This window comes from Sorex araneus, chromosome X, assembly GCF_027595985.1.
Source record: "Sorex araneus isolate mSorAra2 chromosome X, mSorAra2.pri, whole genome shotgun sequence".
NCBI lineage: Eukaryota > Metazoa > Chordata > Mammalia > Eulipotyphla > Soricidae > Sorex > Sorex araneus.
This window is the reverse complement of record NC_073313.1, coordinates 222,114,464-222,137,891: the sequence shown is the minus strand read 5'-3', so window position 1 is coordinate 222,137,891 and position 23,428 is coordinate 222,114,464. Positions and strand designations below refer to the sequence as shown.

The window sequence follows — 23,428 nt, the reverse complement described above, 5'->3', positions numbered from 1 at the left end:
TGATTGAAGGTCAAAAGAATGTAAACTCCCACAGCTGTGCTTCATGCTTAGCTCCTCGTTCATCCACTTAAAAATTATAAAGCTGAGGTGGTAAAACATTGTGAACGCCTAGAACAGATCTATTCTTGGTGACTTCACATATATCTAATTTTTTTAACGTTATGAATTAATCAAGGGAGAGAAGATACAGAGAAAGAAAAATTCCTGGCATTTACGAAGAAAGTTTTAAGAGAAGATTTCTAACCTCCTTACCTCTCCCTTAGGAAGGTAAATAGTGCTAGAGAGCAGAAGGAAGGGAGGACAATCCTTGGAAGAATTTCTGGAACACAATTCAGTAAGTGGCCTAGCCGTGCATTGGGAAAGGCACTGCCTTGTGGTTTGGTCCAGAGGGACAGGTCAGGCTACTCTATGGCTGCCTCTTTTGTCATGCAGACTATTTTCTGCCCACTTAATGAGAACTCCAGCCGACAGTGCCATGTTTCTGATGTTTCAAAGACTTTTGCAGTCGGAGAAACTTACAGTAATCTTAGCACAGAAATCCACAACCCCAGAAGGGACTGAGGCCAGCTGGGTCAGAAAGACTTGCTAGAACTTTCTAAAAAGTTTTCCAAAGCATGAGTTGCTGTTACTGACACAATGTTCCTTTCTGGCCACATGAAGCCTGGATGTAAGAAAGTTGCATATGCTTTTTGTTTGTATTTTTGTTTGTTTGGGGGCCATTGGTAGTACTCAGGGCTTACTCCTGGCTCTATGCTCAGGAATCACTCCTGGTGGAGTTACTGGACTACATAGAATGGGTGGGATAGAACCCAGGTCAGCCATGCACAAGACTTACCTGCCGTGCTGTCTCACTGACCCCCTCATGTGTCATTTTTAAAAAGTAGTTACCTCAGCAACTGGTTTCTACCTTCAATTGTTTATGCATAGTTTACCAATCCATGCAGTTAACAGATTTCTTAAATACTAATTATATGGCATTGGATGTGAAGGTTACTGAAGTGAATGCAGTTCTGGCATCCAGACAGCTCATAATTCATGGGCACAAATGATCTGAGTAAAAGTTTAGTAAGAGACTTAGAACTTTTTTGTTTCTTTAGGTAAGAATTTCCATTATTTCTGCAAGGAAAAATGTAATGTTTTAAGTTAAGAAGTGTCCAGCACAGATTGAGGGAATTTTATTTCACATGCAATTTAAAATTCATGTTTTTATTATAGTTTAGGAAGTCACAATAGTGTTAGCATTTGTGATATTGATATAAAAATTTCTACACCTCTCCATCCTCAAAGTGCCTCTAATCTTCATCACTTCCCCTACTCCCACCATCTCCAATCCTCCACTTCTTGGTAGTTGGTTCTGGATTGCAATGCCAAAGATTTTTGTTATTATTCAACACTCTCTATTTTTTGTCTCTTTATATTCCATGCATGAGTGAGATAATTTGGTAATTATCCTTTTAACTTATTTTGCTTAATACATACTCCCCATTTTCATTCATGTTGCAGAGAACTGCATGCTTTCATTTTTTGTAGCTGCATAGTATTCCACTGTGTATATATACCACACTATTTTTTTTTTCCTTTGGGTTTTGGGTCACCCCCGGAGTTGCTCAGGCTTTCTCCTGGCTCTATGCTCAGGAATCACTCCTAGTGAGTTCAGCAGACCATATGAGATATCGGGAATCAAGCCCAAGTTTGTCTCTTGCAAGGCAAATGCTCTACCTACTATACTACCACTGTGATCCATATATCTTCTTCGTGCATTTGTCTGTAGTTGGACATTTGGGTTGATTTCATATCCTGGCTACTGTACTAAGTGCTTCATTGAGTATATCTTTTCTAAGTAATGTTTTTGTATTTGGGGAGTAGATACAAGAAGTAGAATTACTGGGACATATTTTTTTTAAGTAGATAACATCACTAATTTAATATAGAAATAAGATGACATCTGTTCTTTACAGACCTAGGTTTCAAACATGGTCATTCTGATACAGAATTTTTTCTCAAGTATGTACTAAATGTGCACTAAAAAATGTAAAACTAGGGTATGTCCTATAGTTGTCAAGACACAGTTCTGGTGACTGAGTTTCCAATATTAACATCAGATGATAGACTTGGTCTGCCATCTAGTGATTAAGAACTTAATTTTTACAACTAAATTTAAATGTAGATTAAAATTAAGGCAACAGAGTTTTTCAGAGGAAATGTACTGGACCCACAAATGTAGATGAAAATTTTGAGCAGACAGATCTATGCAAATATATAAGAAACAGAGGAAAATTTAGCTGCAAAAAAATGTGGTCAAATAAAATACATCTCTTTGAGCTGTCATTATAAGGATGCTTGTGTTAATGACTTTATAATGCATTGGTTTAATTTTCTGGAACTTTTGGTAAGGATTAAAGAATCATGTACTCAGAAGGAATATTTTTAGAAGTTAGAACATGGTGGGAGATTATAGAATAACCTCAATACTACTAGGTACTTGTCATTTTTCTTCAATTTTAGGAAAGTTAAAGAAACATGAAGAATAAAAATATAGGTGTCACAGTATTGTGGGTTTAGAGATACTGTCAGATTTTATACTAAAAATAATTGTTTGCCCATGTCCTTTATGATTGGTTTTCATTTTCATTTCTAGGTTTAAAATTAAGGTCAGTCACTAAGAAAATGATGACTGGAGGAACCAGCTGGGATGGGAGATGCATGTCAAAAGTAGATAACGGACCAAACATGATGTCCTCTCAGTATCTGTGTTGCAAGTCATAATGCCCAGAAATAGAGAGAGAGTATGAGGAATTTTGTCTGCCATGGAGGCAGGGGGAGAGTGGGAAAGGGGGGGTATACCCAGGATATTGATGGTGGGGAATGTGCACTGGTGGAGAGATGGGTGTTTGATCATTGTGAGATTGTAACCCAAACATGAAAGCTTGTAACTATCTCACGGTGAAAATAAAAAAAAAATAAATTAAGGTCAGTGTCATCTTTCATGAATCTCATTATTTAGATAAGAGGAGTCAGTAGGAAATTATTGAATTTTTCACACTCTCCTATTAAAATATTTATTATTTTAAAAAACATTAGCACTGTCTGTCGTAGCATTGTTGTCCTATTGTTCATCAATTTGCACCAGTAATATCTCCATTGTGAGACTTGTTGTTACTGATTTTGGCATATTGAATACACCACGAGTAGCTGCCAGGCTCTGCTGTGCAGATGAGATACTCTCGGTAGCTTGCTGGGCTCTCCAAGAGGGATGGAGGAATCGAACCCGGGTCTGTCGAGTGCAAGGCAAATGCCCTACCTGCTGTGCTATCACTCCAGTTCTTTAAAAAATTATTCAGTAAATAATAAAAGCATAACAAATTCACTGAAAATTGTAATTATGTATTCCTTTTTCTTTTCATTTAAATAAACTTTTTTGTTTTAAAAAAGAACATAAGGTCCAGCATAATCATAAGGCATACAACACCATATGAAAAACCCCAAACTGAAAGACCACTGTATTTTCTGCCTAGTGTTTTTTTGTGTGTTCTGCTTTCAAACACAATGAGAGTTCATGGAGGTTTTGTGTTCTCTGTGATGTGCGTAGATTCTTGTGTTGGGGAGGATAAGGTGTGGATTAGCGACACACATGATTTTTCACCTCCTTGGTATTTTAAAGCATACAAACTAGCTTCCTACTGCATCTTAGACCTAATTTTAAATTTTCTGAGAAAATAAACAGTGATGGCACAGAGTATAAAACTAACTTTTAACGTTTTCATTTAAAGAAAGTAATACAGTAACCACCTTCTTTGAACCTTGTGTTTAGGTCAGGCTGTTTTAGACTTTGACGAAGAAATTGATCTTCCATAAAGAGTTAACAGACCTAAGAGATTGTGTCTTTCTAAGGTGAATTCTAAAGGAGCCTTTGAGCACTGGGATAAATTATTCTTGAAAAGGATCTCTCACATTTTAATAATGTTAAATCAGTATTATAGCGTAGCATCTTGTTTGCTTTTCTTATTATCTTTTTTGAATGTCAAATTGGTTCATCAATAAATAGAAATCCACTTCACAATGATAATATATATTTATGTAAAGAAAACATATAATTTCAATATTTATGATTTGAAAGTTTATATTTTTGATATTCATATGCTAGTTACCCACATGCAGTACTAGCCACTTAACTTTCAAAACGGATGTGAAACATTTTCATACCTTGGTAGTATGGGAAAAGAGAAGCAAAGTAATTAAACTTACAGTTTATCTCCATTGGTATTTAGTGCTTGTGATTGAGTTTCTCTCAATCATAAAATTTAATGAACAAAGTTATTCTTTTTGAATTTTTAAAATTTTATAAAGTAGTTCACAATATTTTATTACATTTAATATTCAAACACCAATCCCACCATCATTGCAACTTCCCACCACCATATTTCGAATATTTCCATCCTGAGCCCCAAACCCGGCCACAAAGCAGAACCAAAATAACATATTTTGTATTCTTGGTTATGAAAAACTGCTGAAAATGCTACAAAAATTTTTCCTTAGGAAAGAGTATGAAGATTGTTGTATTTCACTCGGGGGACATTAAGCCTTCTATAAGGCTGACCCAGGTTTGATTCCTCCATCCCTCTCAGAGAGCCAGGCAAGCTACAAGAATATCCTGCCCTTATAGCAGAGTCTGGCAAGCTACCCGTGATGTATTTGATATGCCAAAAACAGTAACTACAAGTCTCACAATGGAGTCATTACTGGTGCCCTCTCGAGCAAATTGATGGGCAACGAGATGACAGTGATAGGCAGATAAGAGATTACTAATATGTTGTTAAAGATTGAGTCTTGTGTGCATATATATATATATATATATATATATATATATAAATTTCCCTCTAAGATTGGTTACCTCCTACTTTGAACCCCTATGGTAAATTCTAAAGGAGCCTTAGAGCACTAGGATAAATTACTCTTGAAAAGGCTCTCTCACATTTTGCTCTCTCACACTATCAAATATGTGTGGTACTCTTGGAGTATGGGTAGGGTGTATAGGTCGCATGGTCCACTAATAGTTTCACTCATGGGTGAGGCTCTACTGGAGCATGTGAAGAGCCGCCATGAGCATGGTGGTGGTTGAGTTCTGGAGGTTTTCGGCTGCCAGGGCTGGGTCCCTTGGGGCTGGGAGGGGTCTCACCTGAGTGAAACAGCCTGGCGCGGGTTCGAAGATGTGGTTATGGCAAGTTTGGTGTTCTTCTCCTTACTGGGAGAGAAGGATGTGACTCTGGATGGTGGCCCATAACGTGAATACCTGGTGCCAGTCAGAGGTGGCATATGGGCGTGACTGCTGAGAACACAGTTCTTTTTTTTTTTTTTTGGCTTTTTTGGTCACACCCAGCAATGATCAGGGGTTACTCCTGGCTTTGCACTCAGGAATTACTCCTGGCAGTACTCAGGGGACCATATAAGATTCTGGGAATCGAACCTGGGTCGGTTGCATGCAAGGCAGATGCCCTACCTGCTTTGCTATCGCTCCAGCCCCACAGTTATTCTTAATTTGTGTATTTGATGAAATTGATGGAATTGGTGGAAGTGGACTATGACTATAAACCCACTATTATGGTGTTTCTTTGTAATTAAAGTCACACCTTATTTGAGGTACAGATTTTTTACAAAATAATCATGCATAAAAAGCAAATTAAAACAAAAGATTTATTTACATTGTATAGATGTAATATAATGTAATGTTTATGTTACTCAGGCAAACGTTGACTTTTTGATTACATAATATGTAACAGACTTCTTCTAATAGACTTTTATGTAAAAGAGTTGTTTTAATGAAGATAAAAGAGATTGAAACTTCATGCTCTTCTTTTGAACAGCACAGAAATCAAGATGTGCTGTGGTGTTCTGAAAGCAATTGTTTATTTGTCAAGTATTTGTGATGAAAGATTAAATATGTGACACAAAGATTTCACAGAATAATGAAAAGAATGTTGTGCAAGAAAAACTTTCAAAGACTAGGAAGATGTGTATTTGACATATTTTTTAAAATTCAAAACCATTATCATTTTTCTGTAGAGTTCTTAATTATCACCTGGTATGTTTATACGCAAATGACAAGCTCTTTCAAAAAAAGGAGTTCTTCATAAACTAATTGCAAATGCATGTTTAGAAATTTTGTTTTATTGTTGAAATGCACACATTTAATGCTAGTGCAATCAAATGAGTAGATCATAATCATAAGCATTCAGTCATTCATATCTCTTCATTGAAAAATATTTATTGAAACTTGGCCCTGTATAAAACAGAGTCAAGTTTCAAAAATTCTGTGATGAATAAGACACCCTAATCGTAACATCATTGATGTTTACCATCTAGTGAAAGAGATAAAATTAGTAACTGTAGTACTGTAGCATTGTCGTCCTGTTGTTCATTGATTTGCCCAAGAGGGCACCACTAACGTCTCCATTGTGAGACTTGTTTTTATTATTTTTGGCATATTAAATATGCCACAGGTAGCTTGCCAGGCTCTGCTGGACAGTTGGGATACTCTCAGTAGCTTGCCAGGCTCTCTGAAAGGGATGGAGGAATCAAACCCAGGCCAACCGAGTGCAAAGCAAATGCCCTACCCACTGTGTTATCTATCCAATCCATATTAATTCCATTATACATATTATTTCAATATAAATAGTGCAATTAATTGCAGTGCAATTAATATTTATCTGTTTTACCGATATGTTCCCATTTTTATATTTTTATTTCGCCTATCTGTTCCCATTTTAGTAATTTTAGTTACTTTGCATAATGCAACACATTGGGTAGCTAAATAGATAATGGATACATGGATTGAAGAATGAACTTCTTTAGAGTGCTGTGAAGTATTATCAACTGAGAAAAGGAATCTCAATTTATATGGTGTAGTCAGAGAAGAATTTGGGGGATAGGTTTACTGCTTAGACCAGAATATTTAGAACCAACACGATGAGAACCAATGAGATGTTCCACTTTCTTAAATATTTTCCAGATTCCAAATTTCCAGAAAGTTACTAATGCCATTTTCTGTTTTATTTCAGAAGGATATGATGAAGAAATAGCCTGTACCCAGAATGGACAGATGTATTTAAACAGGGATATTTGGAAACCTGCCCCTTGCCAGATCTGTGTCTGTGACAATGGAGCCATTCTTTGTGACAAGATACAGTGCCAGGAAGTGCTTGAATGTGCAGACCCAATAACACCCGCTGGGGAATGCTGTCCTGTTTGTCCACATTCAACTGGAGGTGGTGGCACCAGTTTTGGTAAGAATATGTAGAGTTGACTCAGATAGATCCAGCGATGTATCTCTTTAATTACAGTGATTTTTGCTCTCACAATCGAGTGCTCCAAGAGAATAATTAAACTACTATACAGTGACCTTGGGGTTAATGATTCTATTTACCCATTTTAGCATTATTGAGGGGAGAGTAATTTCCTGTCTTCTAAAGAATGCATTGATCTTGGCTGATTTTTAAGTGGTTATATCTAATTTGAAAATTCCTCATTCCACTTCAGATGGTCATGATTTATTCTATTCACGTTAGATGACTCCAAGATATTTTCTGGGTTGCTACAAAATCTATAATGTTTAAGAGGAGATCTAAAAAACATATTCATCTTCCCAGGTATCAACTTTGCTCTTGGGAATGGAATAACTAATGAAATTAACTGCCAGAGCAATATTTGTTACATTGACTCATCAATATAGTTTCTCTAAATTTTGGCTAAAAAACCAAAATCATACAAAGGATTTACTGGACAAAAAAATGATATAAATAACTGTTTTATAAAAGTCTTTGGGGAAAAAGTGTGTTTCGCATAGACTTAGACTTAGTTTATATACTTTATCATAGTTCAGTTCATATACTTTAGAATAGCATAGTTTATAGCACAGTTTAATGTATGTTAAAGATATTTACATAAGAGAAATAAGTTAATATGTATTTTACTTAATATTGAATCATTTAGATTAATATTAATAGATTTATGGCAGTATTCAAATTAATAATCTAAGCAGCTAAGAGTGGAATATATCTGATTTGTCAAGACAGTGTTAAGGTCTTATTTTTTCCAAGAGTTTCATTGCAACACAAAATATACAAAGAATTATTCAATTTTATAGTCATGGAAACACTAGGCAGTAATGTCTCAATTTTCCTCTTAGATACAATGCAACAGTAGCAAATGTATCTCAAATAAATTCCTAATCTCAAATTTTAATAAGAATAATTAAAAAGAATATATTCAAGGTCTATCTGAAGCAAATACAAGCTGCAAAATCTCTTCAAGAATGAAATAAAAGTAAACCTGTGGATGCAAGTGAATAGTACACTGAAACCATGATGTTAACTATATATTAAAACAACATTACAACGTTCTGAAAATACTGATTTTGGAAATCAGAATTCATTCCAAAGTGAATAATCTGCATCATCATCATAAAAACTTAATTGAAAATGATATTTATATGAATATACAATAAGAGAATAGAAGAATTTACTAGAAGAATTTATAGGGTTTATATCAGGTGGGAAGAAAATACAGTGGGTTGAATCTTGTCTTGTTACTGGTCAGCCTGGTTCAATCTCGGCACTGCATGGTCCCTGAGCACTGCAAGGAGAGATCTTTGTGCACAGTCAGTCCTGAACATCTCTGGGTGCCCGCTCCCTCCCCTGCCACCAAGTGAAAAAGTTTATGCAGCAAAAGTAATAAGATAATAGCCATAAGTGATGAGTAAGATCAATCACCTAATGAAAAAAAAAGGAACATAAAAGAATCAGAGAAGCCTGTTTTGCACAGTATGTTTGCCGATAAGTTTGAAAGACCATATGAAACTCTTTAATTTTCTAGGATAATTTAATGAAATTAGCTCTGTTAGAAGAAAAAAGAGCAAACAAATTTTTCTTGAAGAACAGAAAAAAATTATATAGCTAGTAGAATCTCTATAAAAGCAGTAAATTTCATAGTTGTGCAAAACTATAAAAGGAAAATAACTTATGCATTGTAAGCAGTTCTAGAGTTTTCAAAGGGAGAGCAAACTTTCAGAGTCTTGCTCTTAAATAAGTATATCTTTGATGTAAATATCAAAGATATTTTACAAGTAGTATACATATATGTAAAACTTATAATCAAACATTTGTTTGAAAATTTAAAAGAGAAGTATATTAGCACATTTAAAGAATAGTAGTTAAATGTATAGATGCTTCCACAGTAGCACTGTAGCACTGTAGCTCTGTCCCATTGTTCATCGATTTGCTCAAGTGGGAACCAGTAATGTCTCCATTGTGAGACTTGTTACTGTTTTTGGCATATCGAATATAGCACAGGTAGCTTGCCAGGCTCTGCTGTGTGGGCAGGATACTCTCGGTAGCTTGCTGGGCTCTGTGAGAAGGAAGGAAGAATCGAACTTGGGCTGGCAGCGTGCAAGGCAAACGCCCTACCCACTGTGCTATGGCTCCAATCCACAGTAAAAAAAATTAATATTATAAATTTGAATAGAATTTAAAATTGTATAAATAAAAATAATTTTTAAACCAACTTGTGAAGATCTTTCTTATGATATTTTTCTCATAAAAATATTTGGCAAGGGTCAATATATGTATATATCTATACTCTTGATAAATAGACCAGGTTATTTAATAATTGTATTAATACAACATAACATTTATATCTAAACTTGAATGCTCCAATAATTTTAATGCTAGAAATTTCCCTCTCAACTCAGTGTTAAGCTAAGAAGATCCATTCTGATGACTACAATTTAAAATTATTGAGTGTACCTATACAAACTATAGGAGGTAAAAAGGAATTTAGAGACTTATTTATTTACATTGTTTTATATTTTATTGTTTATATTTTTAGGGAGGCACACCCGTGGTGCTCAGGGGTCACTTCTGTCTTAGGGCTCACTCCTGGCAGGGATGGGGGGACCGTATGTGGTGCTGAGGCTTAGACTCAGGCTTAGACACATTTAAAGCAAATGCCTAGCCTCTGTATTATCATTCTGCCCCCAAATTTAGAAATTTAGAAATTAGAAGAGAAGAGGTAGATGTTTGAAATTTTAGGAAATGTAATTGTGTGGAAAATAAAAATGTAAAGAAGTAAAAAAAAACCCTCTTATAATATTTTAGTAAGGCAATGCAGCATAAAAGTAACAAATATAAAAATCTATTTGTTACGAATAGACATTTGTGTTTTGACTAAATAGTGGGGAAAACACCTCATTTATAGTAGTAACATTTAAGATAAAGTTACTTATGCTAAACTAATATGAAACAAACAAAATTTATGCAAAGAAAAACTTTAAAACATTACTAATTCAAGTGTTAATTTAAAAATGTGGATTGCCCTATAATGTTTCCATAAGGAAGGTTATAATGGAAAAACCAATGAAATAATGTTTTGTGGCTGAAGAAAGAGGGGGAAGTGGTGAATGTAGAATATCTAGTGTGGGGCCAGAGAAACAGCATGGCAGGTGGACTGCTTGCCTTTCAGGACGCTGACCCAGAGTCTGTCCTTAGCTCTCTGAGAGCCTCCAGGAGCAATCCCTGGGGACAGAACCAAGTGTACAGGAGCAATCCCTGGGGACAGAACCAAGTGAACCCTGAGCACCACTAGGGGTGGTCCAAAATAACAAAAACAAGGCGTTACTATGTTTCAACACATATCTTAGTATATCTCAGTCTTCTAATCACATTAATCATAGCATATTTTAAAAGTATAGAGAAAATATAAAAATATTGAAGGAAATTTACTTTGTATTTAAAGTTTAATGAATTTTAAATGTTATATGAACAAGGCAAAGAATATTCAAAGAATGTTAAACTTTTCCATAAAGACGTATGATTTTGTCCTATAGAAATATTGTTTCAAAATAATTTTGTATTCTGCCTTCAGGTGATAGAGAAATGTGCTTATCAAGTTCTGATTTCACAAATTTGTATTATTGAAGATACTTAGATGATTCTTAATAATTATTTTACATAAAATAATACATATTTTTTTTTCTTTTTCCAGGTAGAGGAAGAAAGGTAAGTTTTACTTTGAATAGTTTTAGTTTATGAAATTCATACTTTCCCCCCCCATTATAATGCTAGTCACATAGTACTATTTAATGTATTAAAGTGATTGGTAGTGTTATAAAGTACAAACTACCACACACAAAAAAATTGATGATAGATTATCTCTGCCTCCTTGTTTACTTTTGTTCATAGAGTTTTCTTCCAGATAGCTGTGAATCTCTTAAGGATTGGCACTGTGTCATATTGTCCTGGTATTTCTTACATTTCTTCCATATAAACATAATACATATGTATGCATACAATATATATGCCATAGACATATGAGCACTGTAGCACTGTTGCCCCTTTGTTCATCAGTTTGCTCAAGCGGACACCAGTTATGTCTCCATTGTGAGACTTGTTGCTGTTTTTGGCATATTGAAGACATATTAGAAGTGTAATTGATGTTTAAGTAATGTAAAGAAAGAAAAAACGGAAGGAGGGAAAAAAGAGGGAAAGAAGGTGAGTGTTCTGCTGCAGTGGTATTGGTTCCTCTTTTATTGACTGAATAGTACAGAACACTTAAAGGAATTAATTACTGGGGACCAGAGCCATAGTACAGTACTTAGGGCATTCACCTTGAATGCGGCCAATTCTCTGCTCATATAATCTCCTAAGCAGGCCAGGAATGATCCCTGAGCATAGAGCCAGCAGTAAGCCCTGAGCTCTGTGGCCCAAATAAAGAAAAAATTAATTTAAAAGTAAAGAAATTAGTTACAGTGGAGGCCGGAGCGATAGCACAGCGGGTAGGGCGTTTGCCTTGCACGCGGCCGACCCGGGTTCGATCCCCGGCATCCCATATGGTCCCCCAAGCACTGCCAGGGGTAATTCCTGAGTGCAAAGCCAGGAGTAACCCCTGAGCATCGCTGGGTGTGACCCAGAAATTAAAAAAAAAAAGAAATTAGTTACAGAGTGGGAAGTAGCTCAAGCGGTATAGCACATGCCTTGCATGTGTGACACTGATTTCAGTGTGAGACAATATCTGAGACACTGATTGCAGTGCCCCACCTTATGTCCTCTTCCTAGCCCTGCCAGAGGTGACCCCAAATAACCTCCAGACACCACTGCAGTGCCCACAGTGGTCCCCAAGAACTGTATCTTGGGCCAAGATATTTCAAAATATGTTAATAGTAATTAATATATTCAAGAAGAATGTATTGACAGTGTTTATGTTCATGACAATAACCTAGAGAAGGAAATAATGCATTGGAAACAAAGTCCTGAAGTAAATAAAGCCAGTAAATAAATAAAATTGAGGTGGAAGCCAGAGAAATAGTCCAGAGGTTAAAGTGCTTGCATTGTTCACAGACAACTCTGGTTCAGTCCAGTACTGAATCTGTGTCTTGAGCACAGTCAGGAATGACTCCTGAACACAGAGCCGACATAAGCCCTAAACACACCTCCTGTGGTAATAATAATAAAATAGAGTATGTGTAGGCACAATGTATCCAATATTATTTAACCCATTTACTTGAAATATTTGAAAAATTGAGAATACAGTTTTGAATAATTCTGAATTCTAGGAATCAAAAAGCTGCATCTACATGTGTATTATTTAGCATATTTGGAACAATTAAATTGCCTGACATTAAGTTATAATAATTACAGTAGTTACTTTTGTGTTTTTTTCCCAATTTTTCAATTTAGGTATCTTATCAACAGCTTCCTCAGATTTTAAGAATTATCTGAATATGTTATTTTATATTTTCTTTTAATGTTAGTATTTTAAACAATTAACATGCTTCTTTCATACTGTTTCTAAGATTTTTTTCATGAGCTTTACAAAGCATATGACAAATGTTTCAGGAATGGCATCAAAATTATCAAAAAGTATGTGACATATGATATTAAAATGAAAATTCAGATAAATACAGATTTTTGAATTTTATTTTGTGCTTTTGTCTTGGATTTTTTTCCTACTGTTTTATAACTTGCTTCTTTAACTTAATAAACATTTTTGCCTTTCTACACTCTGGATTTTGATCACCGTGAAAATTGAGTGAAACAAGTTTGTACATTTCACACACTACTTTGATTTTATCGTCATATCTTTTAGATGAGTAGAATGAACAATGTCTGCTTAAATGCTCTGAAATTTTGATTTTGTTTTCTCTTTTTCCTTTTACATTTCATAAAATTTGTTATTGTTTATATGGAATATATTCATGTTCAAGGATGCATTATATATTACCAATGAAACTTTTTTTAAAATTTTATAGGGACAAAAAGGAGAACCAGGACTAGTGCCTGTAGTAAGTATTAATAAATACATTATTTTAATGTTCCTTTAATAAACATAACTATACTTACATATTATTGCATATATACCTTCAAAGAAAGGAAATTCATTATTTTATATAAGGTGGTATCAAACAAGCATACCAAAATAGATTATTTAATGCAATGGGTTGATAATATGGAGAAATTATTGACCAGATTGTTAATATAGCAGGTGTGCTATTTGCCTTGCTTGCTCCTGACCTGGGTTTCATTCCAGGTTCCACTTATTATTTTGCCAAGCCCCACCAGTAGTGGTCCTTCAACACAGAGCCAGGGGTAAACCCTGAGCACTGCTGGGAGTGGATCCCCTCGCCCCGAAAACCCAAAAACCATTTAAGGCTAACAAAAAAATCAATGCATTACTAAATATTTAGCTAACATATAGTAACTCATTGACGATTTTGCTGATTATGTTATTTGAATACCGGCTTTTCTAAAACTCAATGAAACTTTACCTAATAATATTATTTTGTTTATTTTTTAGGTAACAGGCATACGTGGTCGTCCAGGCCCTTCAGTAAGTTACTTCAAAATTCAAGTGATAATGAAACTGTTTAGAAACTTTATGTACATAAAAAGACAATGGAATTTAAAACAATGATGCTTGATTTCTCAAAACATTTGGTCTTGAAATCTCTGCAAGTTTAAAGATTGCTTTGCAGCAGAGACTCACATATAGAAATCAATCACAGTCTGAATTTAATTAACTATATTATTTTACATATGTCAATGTGAGAATAAGTTATCTGACAGGCAAAACAATCTATGATTACACTATTAATTGTAAATTAGTCGCTTTACTCATTGAAACTGGGACAATCACCTTTTAACAATGATTATCAATAGACTATTATCTGCTTGATGTAACAAACATTTAATTTCAGCTGCTATTGATTTTGTATACTATACTGTAGTAGAATTTGAGAAGCTATTCATGAGAATGCACATATCTGCTTTACTTTAAAAGATTTAGAATAGCAGTAGCGTATATAAATAAATTAGATGCTAATATGCACAGACATATAATTTCTGTAATTTTTAAGATATTAAATCAATATAAGTAAAACACTAATGCACTTTATATATCTGTTCTAGTACTGAATCGTTTGTTTTAAATAAAACTGTATGATGTTTTTTTTGAGTAAATGCATGATCTGACTTTGCTAAGTCAATTGAAATTTTCTTTTGAATAGAAACGAAATTCTTAGGGCAATTCCTTATTTTCTCAGTAAAGAAAACTAAGATATCAACACAATAGCACTGCTTTGGAATTTTAATAATTCTATTATTTTAAGAGGAAATAACTAGCACTGTTTGGAATTTTAAGTTGATTTTAAGTATACAATGGATATAATGCATCATTTTAAATCAAGTAAATTAAACATTTAGAAATTGAATAACAGGCTTCTCCCCCCCCAGACACACTATTTTCATCAATTTGACAATTTAAACAGGGATGAATAATTTGAGCTATCATGTACTGTCATATATTCCCTCAGATAAGTGGTAAATTGGAGTTTGCATTCTTAAGATCTTATCTGTAAGTTTTTATGCCCATAATTTAATGGAAAAGAATTGTCTAGGAAAGGACAGTAAAAATGAACCTTGCAAGTTTCCAATTACTGGTCAAGCTAATACATTCAATCAGTTGGGTTCCATGTTGCTATAACGTAACATTTAATTATATATAGTCTTTCAAGTGTCATTACTACAATAGTTTTTGTATGTTCTCAGAGAACTTATATACATATATATATGTGTGTATTGTATGTATATATGTATATATATAAATTTTTTAACCAGAGAGAACTGAAAACTGAGATGTTTACCATTTCACAATTTTCTTATATCAAGCAAATCTTTGAAATAAAAATCCTTAAAATAAAAACATTCCTCATTGTTCTACTGAGCTGTGGGCTCCCCAGTGTCCATAGCTTAAATGTTTTGTTTATAGCTGAAGTATACATGTTTTTGTACATATAAACATCTTTTTACTGTTCTAGGGACCTCCAGGTTCACAAGGACCGAGAGGAGAGAGAGGCCCCAAAGGAAGACCTGTAAGTTCATAGTGAAGCTCCCTGTTTGAATATGTACTGGTTCTAAGTCAGTTGGTCTTTACCATATTCCTCTCATGCAGTAAAGGGCTATTGGTCTTTTTAATCCCTCACTTTTGTTAAATGTGATACACAATTCAGGGCTTATTCAGAGGAAATTAGTAATCTGATAATTACTTATTATTTTTAAGACAAAATTATATTTCTCGCTTAAGAGGTAAAGTAAAGTAGAATCTAAGGAAACTTCTAATGAATTCCTTATGTTGTTTTCAAAAGTTGTAACTCATGTGCAGATAATGCCAGGAATGTGCTGTTGAGATAAAACACTCGTGTTCTGTGATCTCTGGTTACTACAAGAATAACCAAATTGGATAAAGGAAAAAGAAATTATTAGATCATCTTTTCATTCAAGTGATTGCCTAATAATTTATTTTCCAATTAACAATCCATCTTACCCACTTAGCAGCTGCTACAGAGCTATCAAAGGAGTAATTCAAAATATCAACAAATTTGCTACCAGAGCAAAAGGGATAAATTAAATTTAAATAACTACCTCGCTACCTTTTAGTTAAAACATGAGGATATTATATAATTTATGCCAAATATTTTTCTTCTTACCTATCACCCAGAATGCATGTTGTTCACAAGTTCTGGGTTGCAGTTCTCTGTATTCAGATCTTTCTCAGTATACAGTATTCTTCATATTTTAAATAGCTGGATTAATTTGTATATTGTTATTGTTATTTCATGATTCAGTCAGAAAGTTATGAGTTGGTTAATTTTACTTTAATGAATCTCTTACTACTCTACTGCCTATCAATTCTTATTAAATTTATCTCTGCTCTAACTAAATGAGAGATATAAATGAATTAAGAAGAAATAGTTATTTGATATGAAAATGAGGGAAAAATGTTAGATCATGTTACTAGGAACTTTTGCTGCTGATTTAATCTTTAACAGTATATTGTGCTTCTGTGAATTTTACCAAATGTACCATGATACCTATATATATTTTTTCCAACTTGGGTTGGAGTTTGGATGATATTTACAAGCATCCATGAAATTTATTGCCAGTAAAAGCAATACATTGCCAGTAAGTCTTAAAAAGTGGGGAATAGCCATAATAGTGGGTAGCAATACTGTGTTCCAATGACTTTATGCAGTATTCTTCATTGTTCTACTGAGCTGTGGCATTCCCAGTGTCAATAGCTTAAATGCTGTTAATAACGTTCTCTATGCTAGTTCAATGCTGGAATGACAGGCAGATGGAGGATGACTTCAGTTAGTGGAGGGTAGGTAGTTAGACACAGGGATATATATCAATATACTTGTACCCAGAATGATTGATAGCATTATTATCATTGGGTACTTAATCTACGAAAGAAACCATTTTGGAAATATAGGTCAGAATTCTAGAATCCCAGAACTCCTATAGTGAGACAGAACAGGGGAAAGGACAGGGTTGGACAATGACCAATCCTTAGCTTTGGATTACAAAACTGATTACCAAGCACTGGGGGAGGAGCAGGGCAGGGAATGGCAACTGGCCAAGAGGAGACACATGGGGACGCTTGGGGACACTGTGGCGGATCATGGGCCCTTTGGTGTTGCTGGCGTGCTAGAACTTTGTACATTAATAGAATATGCTTTGACACTGTTGAAATCTTCCTCCCTAACCAAAATGAGAAAAATTCTAAAATTCCTCATTAGGAATCAGTGAAATCTCTTCTTCCTTTTCCCTTCCCTCTCTCCTCTCCTCTTTCTTCTCCTCTTCTTCCTACTCTCTTCCCACCCCTTGCTCTCTTCTCAAATTAGTGTGTTATGTCCTTCATTTCCTATCTTGATGAAAGTTAGACAATATTTTCATGTTGTCTCTCTCGTTATGAAGTAGTCATATATGAAGAAATAGTGAGGCAGTCCTGTCAGATGTCCAATTAGGAGATCTGTTCCTCTCTGAACCCTTGTAAGCAGTGCTGTGTTGTTTAATAACTGACTATGGGGAAAAAAAGTTGCTAGCAGTTTTTCCTGGTTTTCCTTAAATAAGCAGGAACAGAAATTTCTTTAGGTCTCTTTCTGTATATTTAAAATGTTAATTGTATCAGTTATTATCAAATCTAATATTTTGTAATTTTTGTCTGAGTGTGGTATTACTAATGAAGTCTTGGTCACTAATCCTACTTGTGGGCGTTAAAAAGTCGCCACCTAGTGGCAATATAGAAGTATAATTTTAATAGAGTGTCCAGGGGAAAGGGAGCATTTGTCTCATACAATTTAGGGAATTTTTCTTACTTGGAAATACAAAAATAGATTATAGAGTTTAACTTTGTTTTTAACATTTTGAGAAAAACTATTAATGAATTGTAATTATTTTGTTTTTACATTACTAATTCACTTTTGGATAATTCTTACACAATTTAAATTTTCAACTGAGTTTGTGAGGAAGTAACTGTGTAAGATATTTTGAGGAGATGCCAGAGTGACACCAAATGTATTGTGAAGAAAATTAAAACATTAGATATCCAGCTCCACCTTCTGTAGCTTTGGTGAACCGTGAACACTGCTGGGGGCACACACTTGCAAAAAAGGTGGACTGTTTGTCTCAGTGGACAGAAAGATAGTACAGGGGTTAGGACACTTGCCTTGCATGCTGCTACCTCTAGTTGAATCTCTACATATGTTGCCCCAAGCACAGCCAGAAGTGACTCCTGAGCACTGAGTCAGAAATAAACTCTGAACATAATAGATGTGCACCCAACATCCCCACCCTTTCTCACCACAAGAAAGAAAGAAAGAAAGAAAGAAAGAAAGAAAGAAAGAAAGAAAGAAAGAAAGAAAGAAAGAAAGAAAGAAAGAAAGAAAGAAAGAAAGAAAGAAAGGAAGAAAGAAAGGAAGGAAGAAAGAAAGGAAGGAAGGAAAAGAAAAGAAAAAAGAAAAAGTGGATTTTTCTCGAGTGGGCCTTGAGCTTTGAAACAAGATTACTGATAAAAGAAGGTGGGGAAAGGACACCATTAATTTGGATATTAATATTACCCAGACCTATCAATTCCCATTTACATTAAATATAACTTTGAAAATTTCTGTCCTTAGAAATATCTGAGACCAGTTCAACAGATATTTCTAAAGACAGAAATTTTCTGAGGGACTGGAGAAATAGCACAGTGGGTAAGGCATTTGCCTGGCACACGGCCGACCCAGGTTCGATTCCCCCAACAAGCTACCAAGAGTATCCCACCCACACGGCAGAACCTGGCAAGCTACCCGTGACGTATTTGATATGCCAAAAACAGTAACAAGTCTCACAATGGAGACGTTACTGGTGCCCACTCGAGCAAATCGATGAACAACGGGATGACAGTGCTACAGTGCTACAGAAATATCTGAGAAAAAGATAATTTTTTCCTCATTTAATTTTTTTGATTTATGTGTCATTATCAAAAAGCACTTTCGGTTTCAAAAATGAAGCAAGATTTCCACCGAAGATCTGAGTAAATTAGACTAATACTTTGTCTGTATTACCATTTCCAGTTTGTACAATTTAGGGATTTTTTCTCATTGGGAGATACACAAACTAAATTTTAAAGGTTTAATTTTTGTTTTTAATATCTTGAAAAATTATTCATGGATCATAATAAAATTATTCATGGGAGACCTGATAGCAGTTGAAAGCAGCCTTCATTACACATCATGAAGTGCGTAGTCCACTGACAGTGTTTTAGGAATCAAAAAAGTTTTATCTTTGTGGGATAATGTAATTTTCTGAAAAAAAGGTTTTTTAAAATGTAAGTTATTCAGATCTAGCTATCTGCTTCTAGTGGAACAGATTGATTTTCTTCTAGGAAGTAGATACATATGTACAACTCTGACGATCAGTTAAATATCTAAATGGCTCTTATGCCCAGTTTCCCCGAAAACCATCATATGTAAACTGCCCCCTTTCCACTTCAGCTTATAGATTTGGTTGCTCTGCTGCATTCACTTAAATTTCAGTTTATTGTGAGTCAGAAGATTTATCATAAGAAATTCCTTTACTATTAAACTGCAGTTCATTTACTAAGAATTATCCTTTATTCCTACTTTTAATCAGAAAAAAATATTACATTGATCTTTGGGTTCTTTGGCCCTTCCTTTCCTTTCAAAATCTGTTAAGATTCTTTAAGGGTTAAAAAGCTAATAAATGCTTAACAAGACTTACGGGACTGCTGAGGTTAAGGGAGGAAGCATTTCCAGAACTGAGGACGTGGCTATTCCCCAAGCTGTCTTCAGAATGTGGGTTAGAAGGAGGGCGGAATTTGGCAGTTAGAAATCATTGCTCATTTCTCTGAGAAGTAAAATTGGCTGGGTCACTTTGCCTTTTTCTCTAGTTCTCATTGGTCTGGTCTATCTTTGGGAGTGGTAAGAAAAACAGAGTATATCAAACTTCCAGTTGTACAGTAAAGAGGACTGAATTGTGAAAATGGAAAAAGCATATATTGAGTGTTTATTATGTCAAGAACTATGCAAAGCATTAAGAAATTAGATTTCTTTTTAAATTTATGTCACCATGATTTACAAAGTTGTTCATAATAACTTCAGACATAGAGAGCCCCATCCTCAAGCCCATCATTAGTGTGAGCTTCCCGCCACCAGTGTCCCTAGATTCCTCACCAGCCTTCCCCCTTGGCAGTTACATTTTTAAGTTTAGTTATTGTAGTTTGGGTCTCATGTATGCAGTATTAGTGGCTTTGTGGTTTATACACATATAAATATGTTATACACACACACATACACACACACACACACACATACCTCATTTTAGCCCCTATGTTCTCCTGTTTGTTGCTCCTTATTTCTCTTCTGAGTTTCTTTCCTTCTGTGTCCATAACCTTGAGACCAGAGTAATATAGGTATTCTCCCCTTTGATAACTTGCATTCTCTTATCCTGTTATTCTATATACCACAGATGACTGAAATCATTCAATATTTGTCCCTCTTCTTTGGATTGAAATATGATTTCCTTCAGTTCCTTCTAAGTTGCTGTGAATTGTATGATTTTGTTCACTCCTTGCAGTTGCATAGTACTTCATGTATCTATATACCACAATTTCATTATTCACTCATCGGTCTTTGGACAATTGTGTGAATCCATATCCTACCTATTATGTTAAGCTACAATAAATGATGGTGTGCATGAGTTCTTTTGCATGAATATCTTTACATCTTGGGGACAGATACCCAGAAATATTTCTGGTTCACATGGCAATTCTATTTTTACTTTTATGAATATTCTCCATACTATTTTTCATAGGGGTTGAACGAGACAACATTCCCACCAGCAGTGGATGACAATTCTGTTTTTTTGCCACCTCCCTGTTAAAATAGATTGCTCCCAGTTTTTGTTTTGTTTTGTTTGGGGGCCACACCCAGTGGTGTTCACTGCTTACTCCTGCTTCTATGTTCAGGGTACTGCTCAGAGGACCACAGGGGGCTTTCAGGGATTGAACCTTAGTCAGCTACATGCAAGGCAAATACCCTACCTGCTGTACTATCATTCTGGTTCCTATTCCCGACTTATTGATAAGTGCCATTCTTTCTGGTGTAAGATAATATCTCATTATTATCTTTATTTGGATTTCTCTGATAAGTCATGATGAAAGCTTTTTCATATGCATACTGGCTCTCTATCTGTCTTCAACAAAGTACCTGTTCATTTCTTCTCCTAGTTTATATAAGAGTTTGAAATTTTTGTTGTTGATCTTTGTGTTTTTTGTATCATGGCTATGAATACTTTTCCCAGTGTGCTGAGTGTGAATGTTCTCTCCCAGTTAACCGTGACTTTTAGTTTTAGCCTGTCTCCTTTGCCAGGCAAATTCTCTTTAATTTGATGTAGTCTCATTTGATTATCTTTGTTTCTGTTGCCTTTGCCAATGGTGATTCAATGATACGATTAATCACTGAACGCTACTTTGAGGTCCAAGTCGTGGCGTGTTCTGACTATATTTTCCTCAGTGAATTCTGTTCTGATCTCAAGGTCTGATCCAGTTAGAATTAACTTTCATTTAAGGATATGAGAGATTCCTCCGCCCCTCTTGGAGAGCACAGCAAGCTACCGAGAGTACCGAGCCAGAGCGGCAGAGCCTGGCAAGCTACCTGTGTGCATTGGATATGCCAAAAACAGTAACAATAAGTCTCTCAATGAGAGATGTTACTGGTGCCCGCTGGAAAAAATCGATGAGCAAGGGGATGATAGTAACAGTGACAGTTAAGGATATGAGATATATATCTAGCTTTACTTATTTACATGTGATTATCCAGTTTTCCAATATTATTTGGTGAAGGGGCTATATTTACTCCATGAAAATTAGAAATTTGAAAAAAAAAACATAAAGAGACGTGTGCAAGTTTGGGGGATGGGAGGTCAAGCAAAGTAAACACGTACAGATATATAGATAGAAATGTATATATTAATTGTATATATAATTATGAGATAGACAAGCAAATTTAGAAACTGCTAATTAGAGACCTTTGAACAGTAAATCTCAACCACATAAGGAAGATTGTTCTAAAGTACTATAAACTAAATATAAGTTTACAATTATTACAAAAATTATTGAAGATTTGTCACATGAAGGGTTAAAAAATTCTTACCCAAAATTTCTCATGTTTCAATGATAGTGAATAAGACAGTTGCTGAAAATGGCAGTTTCAGCCAACGTGATAAAAATGTAGTGGATGGATTACATTTTTTTAAAAAAAATAATTATTCAGGTTCATTTTATGTTCCCAACAAAATAAGATGAATGTAAAGCAACTTACTATCTAAGTCCTTCCACATGCATAAGCAGACTTCCAAAATCAGGATAAAGAGATTACCTTGTTTCCCTCTTCTTGCTATGCATTCCATGGGTTTAGAAAAGTATATAACTTTTGCCCATCATTATACTCTCTTACAGAGCATCTTCACCGTTCCCCGAATCTATGCTCAACCTCTTCATTTTGCCACCTCCAAGATCTGGCAAATGGTCTTTTGTGTCCATAGTTTTGCCTTTTCCAAAATGTCACACAATTGGAATCATGAAATATTAATATCAAAAATTATTAATGATTCCTCTCCATCAAGGGGTCTGTGCTTTTAACTTTCTACTTAGTACATTTTAAACAGTGTGCTCTCATTTCCACTGGCTTACCTTTTAGGGTCCCCGTGGTCCTCAGGGAATTGATGGAGAACCAGGTGTTCCTGGTCAACCTGGTGCCCCAGGACCTCCCGGACATCCTTCTCATGTAGGACCTGATGGCATGAGCAGGGTGAGTTGTATGCATTGTTCAATATGACATTATGATAGTAAGTGTTTTATTCATTGTTGACATTTTACATGTAATTAGCTCAGATGTTTCCTCCTGACGGAAAAAGCAGTCGGGTGACTGCAGTGCTGTTAGGCTCAGTGATTAAACTAAGAAACCATCAGGGAATTGTTGGGAAGTTAAATCAAGCATTTTTTGATTTTTCTTTTGGACCACACCTGGATGTATTCAGGGATGAATCCTGTCTCTATGCTAGGAATTCCTTCTACTGGGGTTTGGGAATGATCTGGGATGCTGGGGATTGAACCTGCTTGGCACATGCAGGCAAAGCAGCCTACCCACTGTATTATCCCTCCAGTCCCTTAATGTAGCATTTTTAAATAGCACTACTCCTAATGACTTGTATTTTTCAATATCAATTCTAGACTCTGTGAATATTTCCCCCCTTTCTTATTGATAATAACGAACCAAAAACATTGCTCCTTCTATGAACTGAAAAGGAATATGTGACGATATATTCCATCCCTTGCCATTCTCTAAGTGCCTAATGCTGATGAAATCTGTCCCATGACTTTTACAGCAGGGGAAGAAGACCTGTTTGTAATGATTCATTGAAGGGACCACACTGTTGACATTATAAATGCTACCTAGTTATTTCTCAAATTTTAGTTTTCTCCCAGAAGTAAGGTCAAACAAATCACCCTTTGATATTTAAACTCTTAGTGGATTATAAGTAGA

General features: G+C 35.1%; 1 protein-coding gene across 1 annotated transcript in view; it reads left to right on the top strand.

Moving 5' to 3' along the window:
• COL5A2 (collagen type V alpha 2 chain) overlaps positions 1–23,428 on the top strand; it is a 142,260-nt gene that overhangs the window by 55,939 nt on the left and 62,893 nt on the right. Inside the window, exons 3-8 of the mRNA XM_055121254.1 lie at positions 7,056–7,280; positions 11,035–11,048; positions 13,298–13,330; positions 13,843–13,875; positions 15,362–15,415; positions 22,583–22,693. Coding sequence (XP_054977229.1) covers positions 7,056–7,280; positions 11,035–11,048; positions 13,298–13,330; positions 13,843–13,875; positions 15,362–15,415; positions 22,583–22,693 — 470 coding nt within the window. The remainder of the gene's footprint in view (positions 1–7,055; positions 7,281–11,034; positions 11,049–13,297; positions 13,331–13,842; positions 13,876–15,361; positions 15,416–22,582; positions 22,694–23,428) is intronic.